At 34.5% G+C, this 22,144-nt stretch overlaps 1 protein-coding gene across 1 annotated transcript in view; it reads left to right on the top strand.

Annotated features, from left to right (window-relative positions):
- The window catches only part of IQCM (IQ motif containing M), a 436,096-nt gene that overhangs the window by 337,806 nt on the left and 76,146 nt on the right, over window positions 1-22,144 (top strand). The window contains exon 13 of the mRNA XM_082727609.1: window positions 20,450-20,608. Within this exon, the coding sequence (XP_082583735.1) occupies window positions 20,450-20,608 (159 nt within the window). The remainder of the gene's footprint in view (window positions 1-20,449; window positions 20,609-22,144) is intronic.

The following is a 22,144-nucleotide window of genomic DNA, read 5'->3' on the forward strand; positions in this document are numbered from 1 at the left end:
CCAGTTCCAGCCATGTTGATGTAATGGTTAAGATTTCATGCTTTCTGATGGCTGAGTAATATTCAAGTGTGTGTTTGTGTGTGTGTGTGTGTATCTTCTTTATCCATTCTTCTGTCTATGGACCTCTCAGCTCCTTCTGTAGTTTGGCTGTTGTGGACATCACTGCATAAATACTAGTGTGCAGGTGCCCCTTCAAATCACTACATTTGTATCTTTAGGGTAAATAACTAGTAGTGCAGTTTCGGAGTCATGGAGTAGCTCTCTTTTTAGCATCTTGAGGAACCTCCATACTGCTTTCCAGAGTAGCTGGCTATACCAGCTTGCATTCCTACCAAAAGTGTAAGAGCTTTTCCCTTTCTCTGCATTCTTGCCAAAATTTGTTGTTTCTGACTTGTTAATTTTAGCCATTCTGACTAATATAGTATCTCCTTGAGGTTTTGATTTGTATTTCCCTGAAACCAAGTGATATAGAGCATTTTCTCATGGTGTCTTGGCCATTTGTATGTCTTCTTTGGAGAAATGTCTATTCATGTCTTCTGCCCATTTCATGAATGGATTATTTGTTTTTTGCGCATTGAGATTGATAAATTCTTTACAGATCTTGGGTATTAGTCCTTTATCTGATATGTCATTTGCAAATATCTGTTCCTGTTCTGTAGGTTACCTTTTAGTTTTGTTGACTATTTTCTTTGTTGTGCGAAAGCTTTTAATCTTGATGTTAATTTTTCCTTTTGTTTCCCTTGTTAAAGTTCATCTTTTTAAAGTGTACAATTCAGTGGTTTCTAGCATATCTATAGAGCTGTGCAACTATCAGCATAACCTAATTTTAGAACATTTTTTTTTCTTCCAGATTTTTATTTAAACTCAAGTTAACATATACTGTAGTATTGGTTTAGTGATTCATCATTCACATATAACACCCATTGCTCATTACATCAAGTGCCCTTCTTTTTATTTTATTTTATTTTTTTTTTATTATTTTTTTTAAGATTTTATTTATTTATTTGACAGAGAGAGATTACAAGTAGGCAGAGAGAGAGAGAGGAGGAAGCAGGCTCCCTGCTGAGCAGAGAGCCCGATGCGGGACTCGATCCCAGGACCCTGAGATCAAGACCTGAGCCAAAGGCAGCGGCTTAACCCACTGAGCCACCCAGGCGCCCATCAAGTGCCCTTCTTAATGCCCATCACCTGTTACCCCATCTCCCCTCCAGCACTCCTCAGTTTGTTCTCTGTAGCTAAGAGTCTCTTATGGTTTGCCTACCTCTCTGTTTTTATCTTATTTTATTTTTTCTTACCTTCCCCGATTCATAATTTTTGTTTTTTCCTTACCTTCCCCTATTCATACTTTTTGTTTCTTAAATTCCACAGATGAGTGAAACCGTAAAATAGTTGTCTTTCTCTATCTGACTTATTTTGCTTAACCTAACACACTCTAGTTCCGTCCATGTTGTTGCAAGTGGCAAGATTTCATTCTTTTTGATGGCTGAGTAATACTCCATTATATATGTGAGATCTCTCTCTTTCTCTATATATACATAGATAGATAGATATCCATATATATAGATATGGATATATATATCCCATCTTTTTTATCCATTCATCAGTGGATGGATATTTAGGCTCTTTCCAGGATTTTGCTATTGTTGATAATGCTGCTGTTAACATCGGAGTTCATGTGTCCCTTCAAATCAGTATTTTTGTATCCTTTGGTAAATACCTAGTAGTGCAATTGCTGGGTCATAAAGTAATTCTATTTTTAACTTTTTGAGGATCCTCCATACTGTTTTCCACAAGGACCACATCAATTTGCATTTCTACCAGCAGTGTAAGAGGTTCCCCTTTCTCCACATCCATCTGATATCTGCATGTTGCTATAATTTCCTTCATGTTTCTTATACTATGGGTTCATTGAGCTTCTGAGACCTGTGAATTTATAGTTTTCATTAAATTTAGAAAGCTGGCTTTTATGTCTTCAAATACTCTGTTCTCTCTCTCCCTATTGGGCTCTTCTCCTTTGGGGACTTGAGTTATGCATATATTAGACTGCTTGAAGTTGGTCCCACAGCTAAATGATTCTCTGTGTATATTTTTCATTCTTTCACTATTCCATTTTGTATAGTTTCTGTAACTGGGTTTTCAATTTTAAATACTGTTCTTATAGAATGCATAATCTGCCACTATTCCCATCAAGTATATTTTCATTTCAGACATTATAGCTTTCATCTGTAGATATTTGATTCTAGTCCTTATTATATCATTCATTTGCTACTTTGCATGTTTAATCTTTCTTTTAAATTCTTAAACATATGGAATAGGGTTGTAATAATCATTTTAGTGTCTATTGATTCTATAGTCTGTGTTATTTCTGTGTCTGTTAGATCAATTAACTTTCTCCCCTCAGTATAGGTTGTACTATTCTTTTCCTTGCGTGTCTGGTAATTTTTAATTTTTATTGCATGATAGACATTTTGAATTTTACCTTATTGCTGTTTGATGCTTTTATTTCTATAAATAATATTGTGCTTTCAATCTTTATAAAAGCATTTTTTAATAAACCTAGCTGATGTGTTTACTTCTTCTACTGCCCACCATATTATTTTTTGTCACATCACTATGCTTTTTCCTTTGTTACATGAGTAATAATTTGTATGTATTTGTTCATTTACTTTTTTATTATTTATCTTATATCCTGATAGACAATCAGGTCCATGAAAGAAAGTGCCACTCTGTCTTTCTCTTTCTCTTTTTTAAGGATTTTATTTATTTTATTTTATTTTTTTAAATTTAATTTTCTTTCTTTCAGTGTTCCAAGATACATTATTTATGCTATTTATTTTGCACACTTGCACAGTGTTTACCACATAATTGCTCAATTAAAAATGAGAAATTTTAGTTTTCTATTTTATATTTATTTATAAAGATTTTATTTATTTATTTATTTGAGAGAGAGACAGCAAGTGTGAATGAGGGAAGAGATGGGGGTGGGGAGGGGGAGAAAGAGAATCTCAAGCCAACTCAGTGCTTTAGTGCAGAGCCTGATGGGGGGCTGGATCTCATGATCCTGAGCTCATGGCCTGAGCCATAACCAAGAGTCAGATGCTTAATTCACTGAGCCACCCAGTCACCTGCTATCCTAATATTATGTATTAATGTTTTGCTTTGGGGCATTAAATTTCTTGTCCACATTTGAATTTCACTCTAATAAATGTGAAATATAAACCATCTTTGTGCTTTCTAATTATAATTCTATGAAATTTTTACTGATTAGCTTGACTTTATTTTAAGGAAATTTAAAACACTATATTTTCCCGAATTTCTCTGTGAAATATTCTACAAAAATGTATGGTTCATAGAAATACATTTATATGTACAATTTGGAGGAATGTATGATGTCTTTCATTTGAATTTTTAACATAAAATTTATAACTAGATAAGTAAGTGTTCGACTCATTATTTCCTCCAACCAGTTCCGGAGGTTATTAAAATTAAGGTATTTGTACTATGTAATAATTCCCTGTTTCAGTTTGCTATAAAAATTTCAAAAATTTTCCTCCATTCAGGTACAATTAACTGTCCAATATTAATGACAATTTGCCTCTTAAAAACTTTGCAAAAGACAAATCTATCATCAATACAGTTCTCTATTATTACTCTGAAGTTTAAGTATTATTTATATTTGAGCCACCTAGTTCTTTTGAACAGAGCATATTAGAAAGGTAATTATTTCATGGGCCAATCAGCTTGACACAAAGAATCCATTCTGTTTCATTGCACAAGAATGAATTCCTTTCTAAAGACAGCTTTCTTATAAATATATCTCAGGGATTTTAAGACTCACCAAATAAGAGAATGTGAATGGCTCGTTCCAAATTTCTCATGACAAATAATAAAAGAAAAAAAATCATTGAACTGTATTTTTAGTATTTTAAGTCAGTGATATGATAATTATACCCAAAATATTACATGTCAGAATATAATATTTATCACATTTATTTTTAGTTCTTGGTGATTTCTCTGAAAGATATGATAATATCCAAAGATTTTTGGTGAAAATGCATACATGCCAAGACTCCTGAGGAATAAATAGAAAATACTCTTTAGTTTGCAACAATGATCTAAATTTCATAGGAGCATGCGAGGGGAACTTTTTCTTTCTGTCTTTTTTTTTTCTTTTTCTTTTTTTGGTTGGGGTACTTTTTGCATGCTTTTATTTACAAGGAAGTACTATGCTTTTTGGAAATTAGAGACCCTTAGACTTATTTTTTATATTGGAAGAAGTTCAAGAAAAAAGTAATTTCAAATCTATTTTCCAGGTAAACATAGATATGAGAACATGGTACTAAAACATGAGTGCTTACTACACAGGTACCAGGTGCTATTTTAAGTGTTTTACAAGGATTATTTCATTTAATCTTTTTTAAAAATTATATCTATGATGATTTTTTGTTTTTATAATAAAGTAATTCAACAACTTTATATATTACTCATTGCTCATCATGATAAGTGTAGTCTTAATCCCTTTCACCTATTTCACCTATCCCTCCCAACCACCTCTCCTCTGGTAACCATCAATCAGTTCTCTATATTTAAGAATCTGTTTTTCTTTTTTTTTTATTGTAAATTTTTCTTTTTTTTATTAATTTTTTATTTTTTATAAACATATATTTTTATCCCCAAGGGTACAGGTCTGTGAATCACCAGGTTTACACACTTCACAGCACTCACCAAAGCACATACCCTCCCCAATGTCCATAATTTTTCTATATGTCTCTTTTCTCTTTGTTTTGTTTCTCAGTTCCACATATGAGTGAAGTCATAAGGTATTTGCCTTTCTCTGGCTTACTTATTTCACTTGCTAAGTGAAATAGACCCTCTAGATCCATCCATGGTATATATATATATATCTGTCTCACATCTTCTTTATCCACTCATCTATTGATGGACACTTGGGCAGCTTCCATATCTTGGCTATTATAAATAAAGCTGCAATAAACATAGAGGTGCATGTATCTTTTCAAATTAGTGTTTTTTTATTCTTTAGGTAAATGCCTGGTAGTGGAATTACTGGATCATATGGTAGCTCTCTTTTTAATTTTTTGAGGAAGCTCTATACTGTTTTCCACAGTGGCTATATCAGTTTGCATTCCCACTAACAGTGCACAAGGGTTTCTTTTTCTCCACATCCTTGCCAACATTTGTTGTTTCTTGTGTCCTTGAATTTAGCCATTCTGACAGGTGTGAGATGATATCTCATTGTAGTTTTGATTTGCATTTCCCTGATGATTAGTGATGTTGAGCATCTTTTCATGGGTCCATTTAGAGGAAAAACATTTTTTTAAAAATCCAGATCAGTCACAGATTATGTGACAACCTAAATGATGGGCAGCTGTATTGCTCAGAAAGAAAAGATATTCTGTTACTTTTCCCAACTGCCATCATAGGTAAAACATGTTGATGATCCTTGAAACATAAACCTTCCTTTAAAAATCTGAATCAAACTCTAAAATTTTAGGATAAATCATCAGAGATACCACTGTTAGCCTGTTATGAAAGAGATGCAGAGAGTAGTAGTATGATAAAAATGCTGAACTCACAAAAACATCTTGTGTGACTACCCAATGATGGTAACAATGACCTTAAGCATAGATAGCATTTAGCAGGACTATTAAATTAGGTCCCTGTAATTTATCATTTTGGCCCAAGAGTAAGGCTAAATATTTTATCTTATTGCTTTCTTTTATTAGGATCATATTTTTAACCACCATATGCCTGGTTTAAAATACTTTTTTCAGTTCTGATTTTGAAAATGGATACCTGGAGTATCAAATATGTATCAACTACAAAGTTTGATAACATATATTAGAAATAACTTTTTACATACTCTATATCCTCTGTTAAGGAGTTTAAGACTCAGAGATTTATATGAATACACATATTTAACACAAACATACACATAGCTACATGAGCTTTTTCAGGAATGCAGATTTTACCCTACCTTGACAGCCGTGGTGAATTTTCAGCCACTGTTGTCTCAGTCACTTATATCTAATTAATGCTAATTTTTGAGCTAAAAAGAAAACTTCATTGAAGAGTAGGAAAAAAGTGCTCCTGAAGGTGTTTCCAGGTTTTATTATTCACAGTTCTCAACAAAATGTCTCTATACTGTACTTGAAGGTTAAAGGTAAGAAATGAACATTGTGAATGTGATCTAATTGCAGTGTATGACGAACCACATTAGTATACTTAGTGTTACTTACAAAGGGTATTTCCAACCCAAAAGGGAGTGGATGTTAAGGGGAAAGGTGGCTTTTTGATAAACCATAGTTCTTAATTTTAATGTAATCAAATTCATCTATCTTTTCTTCTTTACTTTGTATTATTCTGAAGATTATTCCAGTGCATTTTCTGAACTATGTTACATTAACTTTTTCCCCTTTTCTTCAAGATAATATAATATGTTAGGCTCATATTTGTTATCAATTTAACTAATAAGTCTTGTCAATTTGCCATGGACCACTAAAAACAATCTGTTTCACCAATCCATTTGATCTAATCTGTTTTTCTTTAGTTTCCCCCCCTTTTTTTTTTTTATTACAAAATCTTCTTTAAAGCCCCATTAAAATAGAAAGATAGCAGGTCTCTAATTTACTTTGTCCTTTAAGCTTGTTATCTTATGAAAGAAATTAAATACAGGACAGTGAATTGCACACACATTTATAAATTATGTAATATGCTTATCTTTATTCAAGCAATTAATTTTGCTCTTTTGGAAAAGCCCAAGGGGAAATAACTCAAGTTGTCTTATATTTCCAAGAAACAAGATGAACAAAACACTGGAATTTTGCTGCTTTTCCTATTTCAAATATCAGAAAACTATTTAAACATCGTAGAGCTTTTCTTCTAAATGTAATTATTAGATAACCTGATTGATAAATGTTTACTTTGATCTAGAAAACCGAATAAAATGATATAAGTCTAAATGATAGAAAAAGTGTGCTATTTAAGTATCTACAGAAAAAGTATCTCATGAGAGCTTCTTTCCAAATGCTTTTAATTAATTTGGAGAATGGGGAAAGACAGTTAAATACATAGATGTGTGGTCTTTCCCCTTTTCATTGGTAACCAAACTTCTAAATTGTTAGAGGCAGCAGTGTGTCTGGATAAGAAACGTGTATGTTATCCTTTGGGAGTTTATCAGAGATAATTCTGCATTGGTTTAGATCCTTTAAAGAATAGTTTAACAAATTTAAATACTTAAGGTATTTCCTAATTTAGCAAAACCATCTATTGACATCCTACCAATAAAATGAGAAAATTAAGTTTCCTTTTACTTATCTCAAACATCTCCTAATCTTAAAAATGTATCTTATAATTTTTGAAAATATTTTCAATGTGTCTAACAAATACACATTTTCTGTAAGTCCTACAATTGGTTAGTCTGTGGTTCTACATACGCATTTCCCTTCCTTCTTCCCTTCCTTCATGTTTTACCATGAGCTTCTTCATTCTTTAGTTCTTTGTTTTGATTCAATTTTATTTGGCTCTATTTTAATAAAATGTGGTATTTTATTGTTTTATTCCAGGAAGAGGTTGTGGGGGCCGTATTTCTTGAGAATGTTTCTGTTATCTTTATACTTGCCTTCATTTAAAGCTCTTGGATTACATCTTCTCTCAGACCTTTTAAGTGTTTTCTTTTTTTCTTTCTTTGTTGACTTTTGTTTTGGAAAAACTGAAGCCATCTATTACCACCTGTTGGAAGTGATTTGGGTTGCAAAAGGCTACTTTTATATCCTTAAGTTCATTAAGTTGCCATAATGGCCTTTTTGATGTGCAAGCTTGACTAGGCTATAGTTCCCACTTGTTCAATCAAATACTAATGTAGGTATTGCTACAAAGGTACTTTGTAGATATGATCGAAGTACATAATTTGTTGACTTTAAGTAAGGGAGATTATCCTAGGTAATCTGGGCAGGCCCGATACAGTCAGTTGGCAGGCCTTTAAAACACAGCTGAGACCTCCCTGAAGAAGAAATTGTACCTGTGTATAGTGTCTTCAACCATGCCCAAGAATTCCAGCCTTCCCTTGTCAATATCCTTCTCTGTGGATTTAGGACTTGTCTATGCAGTCACCACAAGTATATAAGCAACACATCTCTCTTTTTTTTTTTTTTAAAGATTTTATTTATTTATTTGACAGAGAGAAAGATCACAAGTAGGCAGAGGCAGGCAGAGAAAGAGGGGGAAGCAGGCTCCCTGCTGAGCAGAGAGCCCAATGCGAGGCTCGATCCCAGGACCTTGAGATCATGACCTGAGCCAAAGGCAGAGGCTTAACCCACTGAGCCACCCAGGCGCCCCAGCAACACATCTCTTAATGTATATCTTCTCCTCGTTCTGCCTCTCTAGTTGAACACTGACTGATAAAGACTGTCTAAAAATGTGGAATTGTGCAGTTGATGGAGGCTAGAGAATATTGAAGACTCTGATAATGAAAGTCTAGATTGCCTTGAACAGACATATAATAGAATTATGGAGGTTATTGATTCTGCTAATAAGTACTCAGAAGAAAGTGAGGAGCATGGTAGAGAAAATCTATATCACCTGAGAGTATATCTGAATCACAGACTATTGGTGGAAATATAGAACTTAAAAATACTGCTAACTGAGGACTCAAAAGGAAATAAGGAACACATTATTAGAAATTAGGGGAAAGGAGATCCTTGTTATAGAGTGGCAGAAAACTCAGTGGAATTATGTCCTAAAGTTATGTAGAAAGTAGAGTTTGTACGTTATGACTTGAACATTCCGCTGAGGAGATTTCCAAGCAAAGAATTCAAAGCACAGCCTGGTTACTCTTTGCAGCTTATGGTAAAATGCAAGGGATAATTTGAAAGAAAACTGTTAAACAGAAAGGAACCAAAAATAGGTGATTTGGGAAATTCTCAAGTCATTCAAATTGTGAAAGATGTTGAAACTAAGATGTTCACTATCAGGAAAACATGCTGTAAAGGAAAAGCTAAGAGTGTGGTTGGGCAACCTTTTGCTAATACCTCAGAAAGATATAAAGGATAATTCAGTACCAAAATGTACTTTGAAGAGAAAAACAAATGTGTGATTTATAGAAACTCTGTTAGGTATAGGCAGAAGTCACAAATCAGGGTGAGATTTTCCAAGGAAGATTTGTGGAGAAGCCTATTTGGATATTTGTGAGAAGCCTAATGGGATGAATCTCTGTAATATACATGGGAGAACGACAAGATTCTTGAGAACTTTATACCAGTAGAACCTGGTCACTTTGGACCAAAAAGGACAGAGACAGTATGAAATGAAAGAAGGCTACTGGACGCCTAGAAGTTTATAGGCAAGGAACAGACTGATAAAACGACTCAGCTACAAATCCATGGTACTCTTCATGAAAAAGGAAAGATGATTCAGAGGGCAGAGGTGAAAATCACAGAGGATTATTCCCAGCCCTTGAAATCTAACAGAGTTTATCCAGCTGGATTTCAAAAATACCTGTTTTTATCTTTCCATTTTCTCTCTTTAGAATGGAAATGTCTTAGCTGTTACCTTGTGCTTGTTTTACCATTGTAATTTAGGAGCAGACAATGTGTTCTTAAATTTCAGAGGTCTATACATAGAGAAGAATTATTTCCAAGATGGATTATACTGAGTATCACCCATTCCAAATTTAGATGATTTTGATGATAAGATTTGGGACTTTTGAGCTGATGAGATTTTTGGACTTTGACTTGGTGCTATCAGTGATTGTGACCTAAGGGGCATTGGGATAGGGTGAATGAACTGGGCACGTAAGACAGACATTAATCTTTCTTCCTTTGGTACCACCTCTGCATCATTCTAGGTGTGGAATGGAACTGGGTACCTCTGTTACTTTTTCTGCTTCTCCTATGTTCATCTACATAGAAAGGTCTTGTCACTCCCTCAAAATGTCATGGAGGACCGTGATTCTTCCTTCCAGTCCAATATCTGAAGAAGTTTTTATCAGCTCTAGGTATTCTAATTTAGGTCTGAATTTCATTTCTTCTGTCAAATGTCTTGAAATTTATTAGAGGTTTAGGGAATTTTAATGTTTCACTAAAGATATATTTCTATTTTGTTATATTAAAAATGTTTTGGGGTGCCTGGGTAGCTCAGTTGATTTAAGTGTCCAACTCTTGATTTTGACTCAAGTCGTGATCTCAGGATGGTGGGACTGTACTCCAAATTAGGTTCCCTGCTCAGTAGGGAGTCTGCTGGAGATTCTCCCTCTCCCTTTGCCCCTCCCCCTTGCACATGCACACACACATGCATGCTCTCTCAAATAAATCTTTTTAAAAAGAAAGAAGAAGAAGAGAACTGGGTAATTAATATTTAATTTAGTTAATTATTAATTAATTTTTTAATTTAACAATTTAAGGTGACATACTTATTTGGAGTTTCTATGCTTCCAACTTAAGAGTTAAATTTTTTTATTAAAATATTCTTAACAAGAAAGTGAAAAGAAATATTTTGAATTATGTATGAAGAGTTCAATAAAAACTGCTACTGTGCTCTTAAGTTTTAAGAGTTTTTGCACTATTGTATTCTTTCAAAGTAAGAGTATTCGGATTAAAGTGAGAGGAGTATTTGTCTTTTGTCAGAATAGAGTAATGTTAATGGATTTAATCTGGTCATCCTGAGAGTCAAAGCTTCAGAGAAAAATTAAAGGTATATTTTTTTATATATTTTTTGAGATTGTATTTATTTGAGAGAGAGAGATCACAAGTAGGCAGAGAGGCAGGCAGAGGGAGAGGGGAAGCAGGCTCCCTGCTAAGCAGAGAGCCCGATGTGGGGCTCAATCCCAGGACCCTGGGATCATGACCTGAGCTGAAGGAAGAGGCTTAACACATTGAGCCTCCCAGGTACCATAAAGGCATATTTTTAGAATGGAATACTTAAAATTAAGCATAATACCCCAATCACATAGAGGCAATAATTGCATGACTTTTAGTATATAGACAATCACCCATAAGGACACACACATAGGCTTTTTTTTCCAGCTATTTTGTCATTTTTAAAAACTGTTGAATCATATTCTTTGTCTATTATGTATTCTAGCAAGTTTTTCTTATGATTATTAATTATTGTATGTTTATTTTATAACCTATAGCCATATTTTCTGATGATAATAATAGATTTCACCTGATCTTGTTGAGTTTTATGACTATGTAATTGCCCCCCTGAAAATAATGATACTTTTCACTATTATGCATCTATCATTTAGGATGTGACTTTATGATATCTTTTTCTTGACTTCTGCATTGGCTAGAACTTTCAAGACATTAGATAATAATGATAATGATGGACATTTTTGTTTTTTCATTAATTTTGTTATTATGTACTGCTAATGCTTGTTTTAAGTATTTTCTTCCAAATTTACTAGATGTTTTTATGAAAAGCATTATTTTTTGGTTATATTAAGTACCTTTTCAACATATATTAAAATAATTTACATTTTACCTGATCTATACCAATCCCAACTTAAATCTTTACTCCTCCTTGGGGAACCTGGATGGCTCAGTTGGTTAAGCATTTGACTTCAGCACAGGTCAGGATCTCAGGGTCTCAGATTGAGACATGCATAGGGCTCAGCAGGGAGTCTGCTTGTCCTTCTCCCCCTCCACCTGCTCATAATCTGTCTCCCTCTCTCTTTCTCAAATAAATAAATAAATCTTTAAAAAAAGTTTGTTCCTCCTTAGGTATTAGTATTTAAATATGCTGTTTTTTTATGTTATTATTTTTTTCAGGTTTTTAGATGTGAAGTTACCTTACTCTTTGTTGTTTAATAACAGTGATGCTTTTTTGTTTTTAAACACAAATCTATCATTGAGCTTTTCTTTAGCAATTTATTTTAGGTTTTAACATACCATTTTTTTTTTTTTACATAGAGTTTTAGAAGAAATAAAATGTCCCTCATAAGGAAGTATTATATTTCTATTGGAATTATTAACTAAAGTTATGTGTTGCATTATGTAGCTATATAATTTATGTATGCTAATAGGATCTGTGTTTTCAATCTAAATTTCATGAAGACAGAAAAAGGAGAGTCTTTTAGCTTTCTTTATCAAATATTTGAAAATATATTGAATTTGCTTTTAAGTCTAAAACGTAAAAATACAATGGAAATAAAATTAAAATGTTAGGATATTTCCTAGGAACTTTCTATATTCCGTTGTGGAAGTGAACCTTTTGAAATAACTGTACTTTAATTATTGAGTTATCCAATGGCTGCAATTCCCTAATTTTCTATTCTATTGTAGAAATTTTATTGGATTCATAAAGATATATATATCAAGGACACAGTTTTCTTATATTTAACCTTTAAATTATATAGTAAAGAACGTTGTGGCAAATTGACAATATACGTCTGTTTTCCTGAACAGAGGAGATTTAAAAGTAAATTTAAAAATGGCAAGATTTCATTTCTTTTGATGGCTGCATAGTATTCCATTGTGTATATATACCACATCTTCTTGATCCATTAATCTGTTGATGGACATCTAGGTTCTTTCCATAGTTTGACTATTGTGGACATTGCTGCTATAAACATTCGGGGCACGTGCCCCTTTGGATCACTATGAAATGAAATCTTGCCATTTGCGACAACATGGATGGAACTAGAGCCTATCATGCTTAGCGAAATAAGTCAAGCAGAGAAAGACAACTATCATATGATCTCCCTGATATGAGGAAGTGGCGATGCAACATGGGGGCTTAAGTGGGTAGGAGAAGAATCAATGAAACAAGATGGGATTGGGAGGGAGACAAACCATAAGTGACTCTTAATCTCACAAAACAAACTGAGGGTTGCTGGGGGGAGGAGGGTTGGGAGAAGGGGGTGGGATTATGGACATTGGGGAGGGTATGTGCTTTGGTGAGTGCTGTGAAGTGTGTAAACCTGTTGATTCACAGACCTGTACCCCTGGGGATAAAAATATATGTTTATAAAAAATAAAAAATTAAAAAAAAAAGTAAATTTAAAAAGATTTAAAAGTAATACTTGTTATATTTCAGCAATCTTTAAATTAATATTTGCCTAGACTTTACAAATTTTTAATCAATACATGCCAAGTATTTAACTACGATATGAAAAATCAACTGCCCTTGCATTTATATTTACTGGTTATATCATCCAGTGGCATATTGTGTAACTGCCTTAAACCATTTTGCCCTTTGGTTTTGAATCTTAATGTTTTGCTCCTTCATTAACAATCATTAAGATCTTGTCCTTCTTAAAGGAAGTTAAATTTAAGAAAGTTTCATTAATTTAAGAATGGGGATGCTTTAGATTCATTTCCCTTGTTCAAGACAATTTTTCCACTGGTAAGTTGGTATTCTTCTCTTGGATTTACTAATAAATAGAAAAGCTTAGATAAAAATGGCATGACAGAAAAGTATGACAATCTTTTATTTCAAGTCAAAGAAAATGAAAGCAACAGAAGTGCTGTAGCAGTGACAGAATATTAAATATACAATGTTTAGCAATTGGTCACTTACAGTGGGTTGTAGATAATTCTACCACTAGTTTAAACTCTTATTTGATAACCCTATACTGAAGCTTCCCATGGCTTGTCAGCAGCACAGGAGAGATAAATTAACATTTTAATGAGAGCATAATGCTCACAATGGAAGAAAACCTCCACTATCACCATTGCTTTTAGCTTATGAACTTTATGTTTGAAGGAAGGATTTAAAGTATATTTTTACCTTGGTAATAAATTGAGTTACATAGTAGTGTAGGTACTGGGCAAAGGTAAAGAATAAGCTATTTCTACCCATACTTGTAAATACATGTTAATAGTTGACTCCAATAACCAGGTCTGCCATTCTGGTTTAGTAACTGAGGGTCACTATTGAAGCTTTGTTAACCCGCTAACTCTCCCTGATACATTTAAGACTGGTCTTGAACTAACAATTTGCACACATATCCTATTTCAGTATTGAGTCTGTACTGGGATTTGTATTGAGGACAGGCCCATTAGGAAAAAATTGACACCTTCAAAAATCCTAGAAGCTCAAGGTTCTCATCATTCCATATAAATACTGTTCTTTCATCTGAGATTGTGTGGCTCATGCATTTTTAGTGCTGAAATATCCTTTAATAATAATTCCAGAAAGAGAGTATTATGATAATAGATGGCCTTTCTTTTTATCACTCTTACTTCTTAAAAATATTAACATAGAGCACCTGGGTGGCTCAGTTAGTTAAACGGCTGCTTTCAGCTCAGGTCATGATCCCAGGGTCCTGGAATTGAGCCCGACATCAGGCTTCCTGCTCAGCAGAGAGCCTGCTTCTCTCTCTCTCTGCCTGCCGCTCTGCCTACTTGTGCTCTCTCCCTGTCAAATGAATAAATACAATCTTAAAAAAAAATATTAACATATACTGTATTATTACTTTCAGAGGTAGAATTTAGTGATTCATCAGATGCATATAACACCCCGTGCTCATTACTTCAGAAGTCCTCCTTAATGCCCTCTCCCCCAGCCATCTTCCCTTCAGCAACCCTGTTTGTTTCCTATAGTTAAGAGTCTGTAATGATCTGACTCTTTCAGTATTTCATCTTAATTTATTTTTCCTTCCCTTCCCCTATGTTCACCTGTTTTGTTTCTTAAATTCTAAGTATGACTGAAATCACATGATAATTGTCTTTCTCTGATTGACTTATTACACTTTAGCAACTGAGGGTTGCTAAAGGGATGGTATATGAGGAGATGCAGAAACTGGGTGATGGGCATTAAGGAAGACACCTGATGAGATGATCACTGGGTGTTATATGCAACTGATGAATTATTGAACACTACCTCTGAAACTAATGATGCAGTATGTGTTGGCTAATTGAATTTAAAAAAAAAGAATAAAACTATAAAGATAGATGGAAGAATGACAGTTGTCTTTGAAGGGGTGGGAGGTTAACTAGAAATGGGTTTCAGGAATCTTTCTGGGGTGATAACAGTGCTCTATATCTTGGTATTTGCTTTATATTAACATTTGCTAAATGCATTAAGCTATATACTTAAGAAGAAAACAGTTTTATCTACATGAAAGGAAAAAAAGAGATAAATGTTATTTACTGAGACAAGAAACCCTGGCACAGGCCATGTTTTGAGATGCTTATTTGTTACCTGCATGGAGTTCTCAATTAAGTAGCTAGGTTGCTTGATTTTGCCACATTTTGTTAGCTCTAGATGCATACTTTCATATTTTAGTGTTGCCTAAATTAACCTATGTCTTATAATCAATGGTATGCCATAGTTAAATTTCTAGTCCTTTATATGTCTTAGTGCTATGTAAATTGATGGTGCCTTCAATATCTGTAAATCTGTAAATCCAACAAAATGTTGTTAATAATTGGGCGCCTGGGTGGCTCAGTGGGTTAAGCCGCTGCCTTCGGCTCAGGTCATGATCTCAGGGTCCTGGGATCGAGTCCTGCATTGGGCTCTCTGCTCAGCAGGGAGCCTGCTTCTCTCTCTCTCTCTCTCTCTCTCTCTGCCTGCCTCTCTGTCTACTTGTGATCTCTCTGTCAAATAAATAAATAAATAAATCTTTAAAAAAAAATGTTGTTAATAATAATGACAAGGAAGAACACCATAACACCAATTAGTAGCCCACAAATGACCAATTAACAAAAACTTCTGATCACTATCGAGTAGGAACCACTGACCCATAGAGCATCCAAAATAATGTAGGAGTGATCAGAAAACGCAATGGCTTCAAGACAACTGACCTTTCTTCCATCTACCCACAAGCAAGCAAGATGGAAGAAGAGACCGGAACTGTTATCATTATCTAAATAGGATAGAGGCTGTACCAGCATCTGTTAAGTGAAGATCATCATAATAATAGTAATAACTAATGCTTAAATAAGACTGGCTATTAATTAGGTGTTCTTCTAAAGACTAGATCCTCTTCTAAAGACTTTACTTACATTAACCCTTGTAGTCTTCATAACAGCACTATAATGTGGACAGTTTTACTATGATACTGAACTGGAATGAGGTTAGATAACTTGCTTCAGGTCACACAGCTCATAAATGGCAGATCCAGATTCATACACAGGCAGTTCAGCTCCACAGCCTCTGCTATAAACCACTGCTATCTCTAATGAGGACAATTAACTACTTGGTTACCTGGGAGCAATAGAGAAATTTCGTGTGGGCTTTTGCCACAGAACCAGATCTAGAATACATACATGGAAGATCTTTAGATTTTTACTGCACATATAGCTTAGGGAGGAAGAGGTAAATAAAAACTCTTATTGTGAGTTCAGAGAAAAGTATTATTACATCTGAATCCAATATGGCAGTATTGGCTCAGCAGTGCAGTGAAAGGAAGTTGCTCCATAAATAACAAAAATTATCAATATCAGCAACAGTAGTTAAATTCCTATTTTTATCTTGGGATGACATATGTAATAAAATAGAAAGAGGACATGTTTTATAAGCTATATGTTTTCTAAAATTAAAAGTGTTTATCTGGAATCATCTTTGATATTATGAAGGAAGGTACAATCATTCAAAAATCATAATGCCTAGTTTGTATAAGATCCAAGCCTCCATTTGGTTTACCTGATAGTAAATGGTGACATTAGCAGGACTCTGAGCTAGAAACCTTCAATGTGAGTCTGCTGTTAGAATTAGCACCATGTCTTACAGTCCTGGCAAATGCTACATTCCACCAACTTCACGTGTTTCTGCTTAGTCTTTAATCAGGATATACCAGTAAGAAAAAGTGGCAGTTCTATGTTTACTGCCACAGAGATTTTAGTTTAAGGCATTTATTTTGCCTGAAATTGGAAACATTTGTTTTTATGCATAATACAGTACTTTTTTGAAACTAGTAAGCATAATCCTATCAAATAACATTACTAAACCTCCTTTTTTAAACTAATGGGGTTAGAAAGATACAAATGTTGGGAAGGGGCGAAACCTCAAGTGTAATTCTATCTTTTCACACTAAATAGCTACAATTCTTGCTAGTTTTTTTACTTTAATTTTCTTTATGATTTCAAAGAAAGAAACTCTGATCTCTCTTGTTTTCTTATCTTTAATAGAAAACTTGAGCATTGTATTTTATTTGCTGTGTGATTTCTCATTTACAATGCTGTATCCCTAGTGTCCCTTACAACTCAGGAAGACACACCCTGCCTGAGGAGCTCCCCTCTCAACTTCCGTAAGAAGTACGACTGAATTAAAAAAATAGAGCATATTCACTCTTAAGCACTGCTTTATAATAGTTCCAGCTTCCTCTCTGCTCTCGACAGATGATGTTTGTGGGTGTTGACACAGATATCACGCATCTAAAATAGGTGCTCCACTGAGGAATTTTGAACTCTCCCTTTTAAAAGGAGGCAGAAAAGTCCCTAATATGTGTATAACTGAAAGACACAATACATATTATTTATTATTTTCTGACTTTTTCATCATTTCTGTTATTACTGAACTAGTACTAGATGAAAATTGATAACACTTTCATCTAGTACGTAAAGACATGATGCCATATAAATGCTTTATATATCTTATATCACCTAAATGTTAGGATTATCCTAGCAACAATTTTATGAGACAAATATTATCACCTGAAGGTAAACTGATTTGTCTAATATTTCACACCTTGTTAATGGTGATTTGAACATTAAGGCCCATTATACTTCTTTGAACATATCAGCTGGGGTCCAGTCAGGAAATAGAAACTACACAGTAATTTGAGCAGGAAGAATTTAATGTAAAGAATTATTAATTATGATATACTACTAAGGGCAAAAATAACTCTAAAAAATTGAGAAGTACATGTATAGGTAGTGGCAGGTACTCCTAGGTCTGAGGCAGAACACCCAAGGAAAAGAAAACAATTGCTTTAAAGATTTTTATTTATTTATTTATTTGTCAGAGAGAGAGGGAGAGAGAGAGAGAGTGAGCTCAGGGGGAGGGGGAGAGTGGCAGGCAGAGTAGGCAGAGGGAGTAGCAGGCTCTTCACTGAGCAAGGAGCCTGATGTAGAACTTGATCCCAGGACCCTGGGATCATGACCTGAGCTGAGGGCAGATACTTAACTGACTGAGCCACCCAGGTGTCCTGGAAAGAACAAATTTTTAAAGAAGATCTTCTACCCTCCTCACCACCCCCATGGAAGCACATCTTGGAGAGGGCATAGCTCTGGCCCATTGAATAGCAGAGAAGTTCACTGAGATAGCAGGCTAGAGGAACCCATAAGAAAGTCACTTTCTGGGGTTCTTGGGGAACTATTCATAGAGAGGTGTCACAGTGTGGAAAGTGCTGCACCATAAACTTGGTGGAAAGCTCCCAGTGTGAGTATGGTGGGGGGTGGTTCCAGGAGACACCCCCCAGAAATTGTCCTACACTGCTGGGTACTGTGCACTGTGAGAGCTAACAGAGAGAACTACCCAAAAACAGGAAGAGCCCTTTCACCATCTAGTTCACTTTGTGGATTTCTATGGAAGACGCTTAAAATTGTGCCTTATGGCGAAGAAGTATTCTAGTCTTACAAGCAGAACAGTAAAAGGTGGATGAGGAGTGAGGTAAGAGATTGATACCTGGCACACAGCCCACCAACAAATCTCCTTTCTTAATCATGTAAGCATTATGTCATACTGCTTTATACTTACTGTACCAAAATATACTATTTAACAAAATAAAGGAATAGAAGAAGAAAGGAAGGAAATCAGGAAAGAAAGAACAAAAATGTAACAGGCTTATAAATGAAGATTTAGGTTCTTTCCATAGTTTGGCTATTGTGGACATTGCTGCTATAAACATTAGGGTGCACGTGCCCCTTTGGATCACTACGTGAACCTAGATGTCTATCAACAGATGAATGGATCAAGAAGATGTGGTATATATACACAATGGAATACTATGCAGCCATCAAAAGAAATGAAATCTTGCCATTTGCGACAACATGGATGGAACTAGAGCCTATCATGCTTAGCGAAATAAGTCAAGCAGAGAAAGACAACTATCATATGATCTCCCTGATATGAGGAAGTGGTGATGCAACATGGGGGCTTAAGTGGGTAGGAGAAGAATCAATGAAACAAGATGGGATTGGGAGGGAGACAAACCATAAGTGACTCTTAATCCCACAAAATAAACTGAGGGTTGCTGGGGGGAGGGGGTTTGGGCGAAGGGGGTGGGATTATGGACATTGGGGAGGGTATGTGCTTTGGTGAGTGCTGTGAAGTGTGAAAACCTGTTGATTCACAGACCTGTACCCCTGGGGATAAAAATATATGTTTATAAAAAATAAAAAATTAAAAAAAAATGAAGATTTACATCAGTATTTCTTTTTTCTTTGAAATATTTCTAGGTAGAATCTCTTTGAATTCATTGCTTAGGAGATTGTCTTATTGAATTTTGGGCTATGGCTTATCAACCAAAAACTGAAGTTGCAAAGTGGAGGCCCAGGATCCATAACCAAAGATTTTTTCACTCTGTAGTTCAAATCACTTTTGAATTCTAGTTTCTTCATTTACTAGTTAATTCACTTTATGTTTGGTTGACTTTTTTTTTTTTTTTTTAACAAATCAGAGTTTTCTTAGATAATCCAAAGCCTAATTGCATCATTTATAGACTGCAAGATTTAGGCAAGTTCTTTAATTTCTCTGGGCCTCAAATTCTTTATATAAAATGGAAATAATAATAGGATATGCCTTATAGATGTTCTATGAAAATTAACTGTATTACTGTTTTAAAGCCCTTGGAAGGCACCTGGGTGGCTCAGTGGGTTAAAGCCTCTGCCTTCGGCTCAGGTTATGAGCCCCGCATCCTGGGATCGGGCCCCGCATCGCTCTTTGCTCAGCGGCAAGCCTGCTTCCTCCTCTCTCTCTCTGCCTGCCTCTCTGTCTACTTGTGATCTCTGAGTGTCAAATAAATAAATAAAATCTTAAAAAAAAAAGCCCTTGGAAAAATTCCTTATATATATTAAGTGGTATATAAGTATTTGTATACATATCATTATATTTTCCTACAGATCATAACCTAGAAATACTAATTCAGTCATTCCACTTTGGGGAGCTCTATGTTTAGTCAACATTTTTGTCATATTAATCTGATTTCATTGTTTAATGGCAATTAAAAAATGTATATGGTCATGTTATGTGTAATATGGATGCTGTTCATTGGCTACTCTACTTTTTAATATACCTATTAACTATACTTCTTTAAACTTACAGTGTTTGAGATGATATTTGTAAAATACTTACTCCTTAATTTTTGCTAGGAATTATCTGAAAAGTAAATTGGTGAAGTACCTTGGGCTAAAAAACCCCCACACTATCAATATAACCATTAGCGTTCGAATTAGTAAATAGTTTTAATTTACCTCACTTACAAGAAACACATTAGACAAAAATGTCTAAAATTTAAAAACATTTTAATATTCTTTTTTTTTTACAGACCATGAGAAATATTCTGAACTCATCAAGAAGTACAATGCAATTGAAATGTTATTTACGCTCTATCCTCCTCAAGGTGCCCATGTGCATAATAATATACGACTTAGGTCAACTTGGCTGAGACCCATAGTAAATGGGGAAGAAGGATACAGATATATAGGTAAGATGCTGAATCTTATTATTTCTTTTTATAATATAGAAGAAATGACCCTTAATCTTAGGAAACAGACTGAGGGTTGTTGGAGGGGTTGTGGGTGGGAGGGATAGGGTGGCTGGGTTATGGACATTGAGGAGGGTATATGCTATGGTGAGTGCTGTGAATTGTGTAAGACTGATGAATCATAGACCTGTACCTCTGAAACAAATAATACATTATATGTTAATTTAAAAAACTTAAAAAAACAAAGAAGATATGATCCTTTTTAGAACTCTTATTTGTCACTTAGATAATATAGGGTGATACATAGGCCCTATAGAATATTCATTTCAGTTGTTAAGTATTGTGCCTGCAGCTTAAAAAGTGGTTATTTTACACTTTGGTGCCTCCTCAAGAATAGTGGAAACATACTGTGTTTTTTCATTCACCTGATGATGGACATTTGTGTTACTTTCAAAAACATGATAATATAAGGAAAGTTCCCATGAACATTCCTGCACAGGTCTGAGTCTAGACAAAGCATTTGTCTTAACTAACCTGTTTTCCAAAGTAGTTCAGTTATTTCATATTCCCCATCAGGAGAGATCCGAGAGCTAAATTCACTCCACAGCTACATCAGTACTTGGTTTAATCAGTTTTTCTAATTTTAGTCTTTCTAATAGATATGTATTGGTATTCCATTATGGTTTTCATTTACATTTTTCTAGTAGATGATGTTTTCATGTATTTGTCATTGTATGTCATTGAAGTATCTGTTCAAATCTTGACCATTTTTTAATATATATTTTTTATTTGTCATTAAAAAGCCTGTTAGATATTCTGAATAGAAATGCTTTAACATATATTCTTTGAAAATATTTTCTCCTAATCTATGTCTTGTTTTTTATGTCTTTTTATAATGCCTTTTGAAGAGAGGTTTTTAATTTTGATGAAATCTAGTTTACCCTCATATTTTAAAATTTATTAATATATAATGTATTATTTGTTTCAGGAGTAAAGGTCTATGAATCATCAGTCTTACACAATTCACAGCACTCACCATAGCATATACCCTCCCCAGTGTCCATCACTCAGCCACCCTATTCCTCCCACCTCCCTCCAGCAACCTTCAGTTTGTTTCCTTAGATAAGAGTCTCTTATGGTTTGTCTCCTTCCCCAGTTCCATCTTGTTTGATTTTTCCCTCCCTTCCCACACCCCTGCCCTGCCTCTCAAATTCCTCATATCTGAGAGACCATATAATAATTGTCTTTCTGATTGACTTTTTTACTTAGCATAATACCCTCTAATTCTATCCACATCATTGCAAATGGCAAGATTTATGTTATTTTTTGATAGCTTCATAATATTCCATTGTATATATATACCACATCTTCTTTATCCATTCATCTATTGATGGACATCTAGACTCTCTCCATAGTTTGCTTATTGTGGACATTGCTGCTATGAGCATTGGGGTGCATATGCCCCTTCAGATCACTACATTTATATCTTTAGGGTATACCTAGTAGTCAATTCCTGGGTTGTTGGACAGCTCTATT

The sequence above is a fragment of the Mustela nivalis genome, assembly GCF_964662115.1.
Source record: "Mustela nivalis genome assembly, chromosome: 4".
NCBI lineage: Eukaryota > Metazoa > Chordata > Mammalia > Carnivora > Mustelidae > Mustela > Mustela nivalis.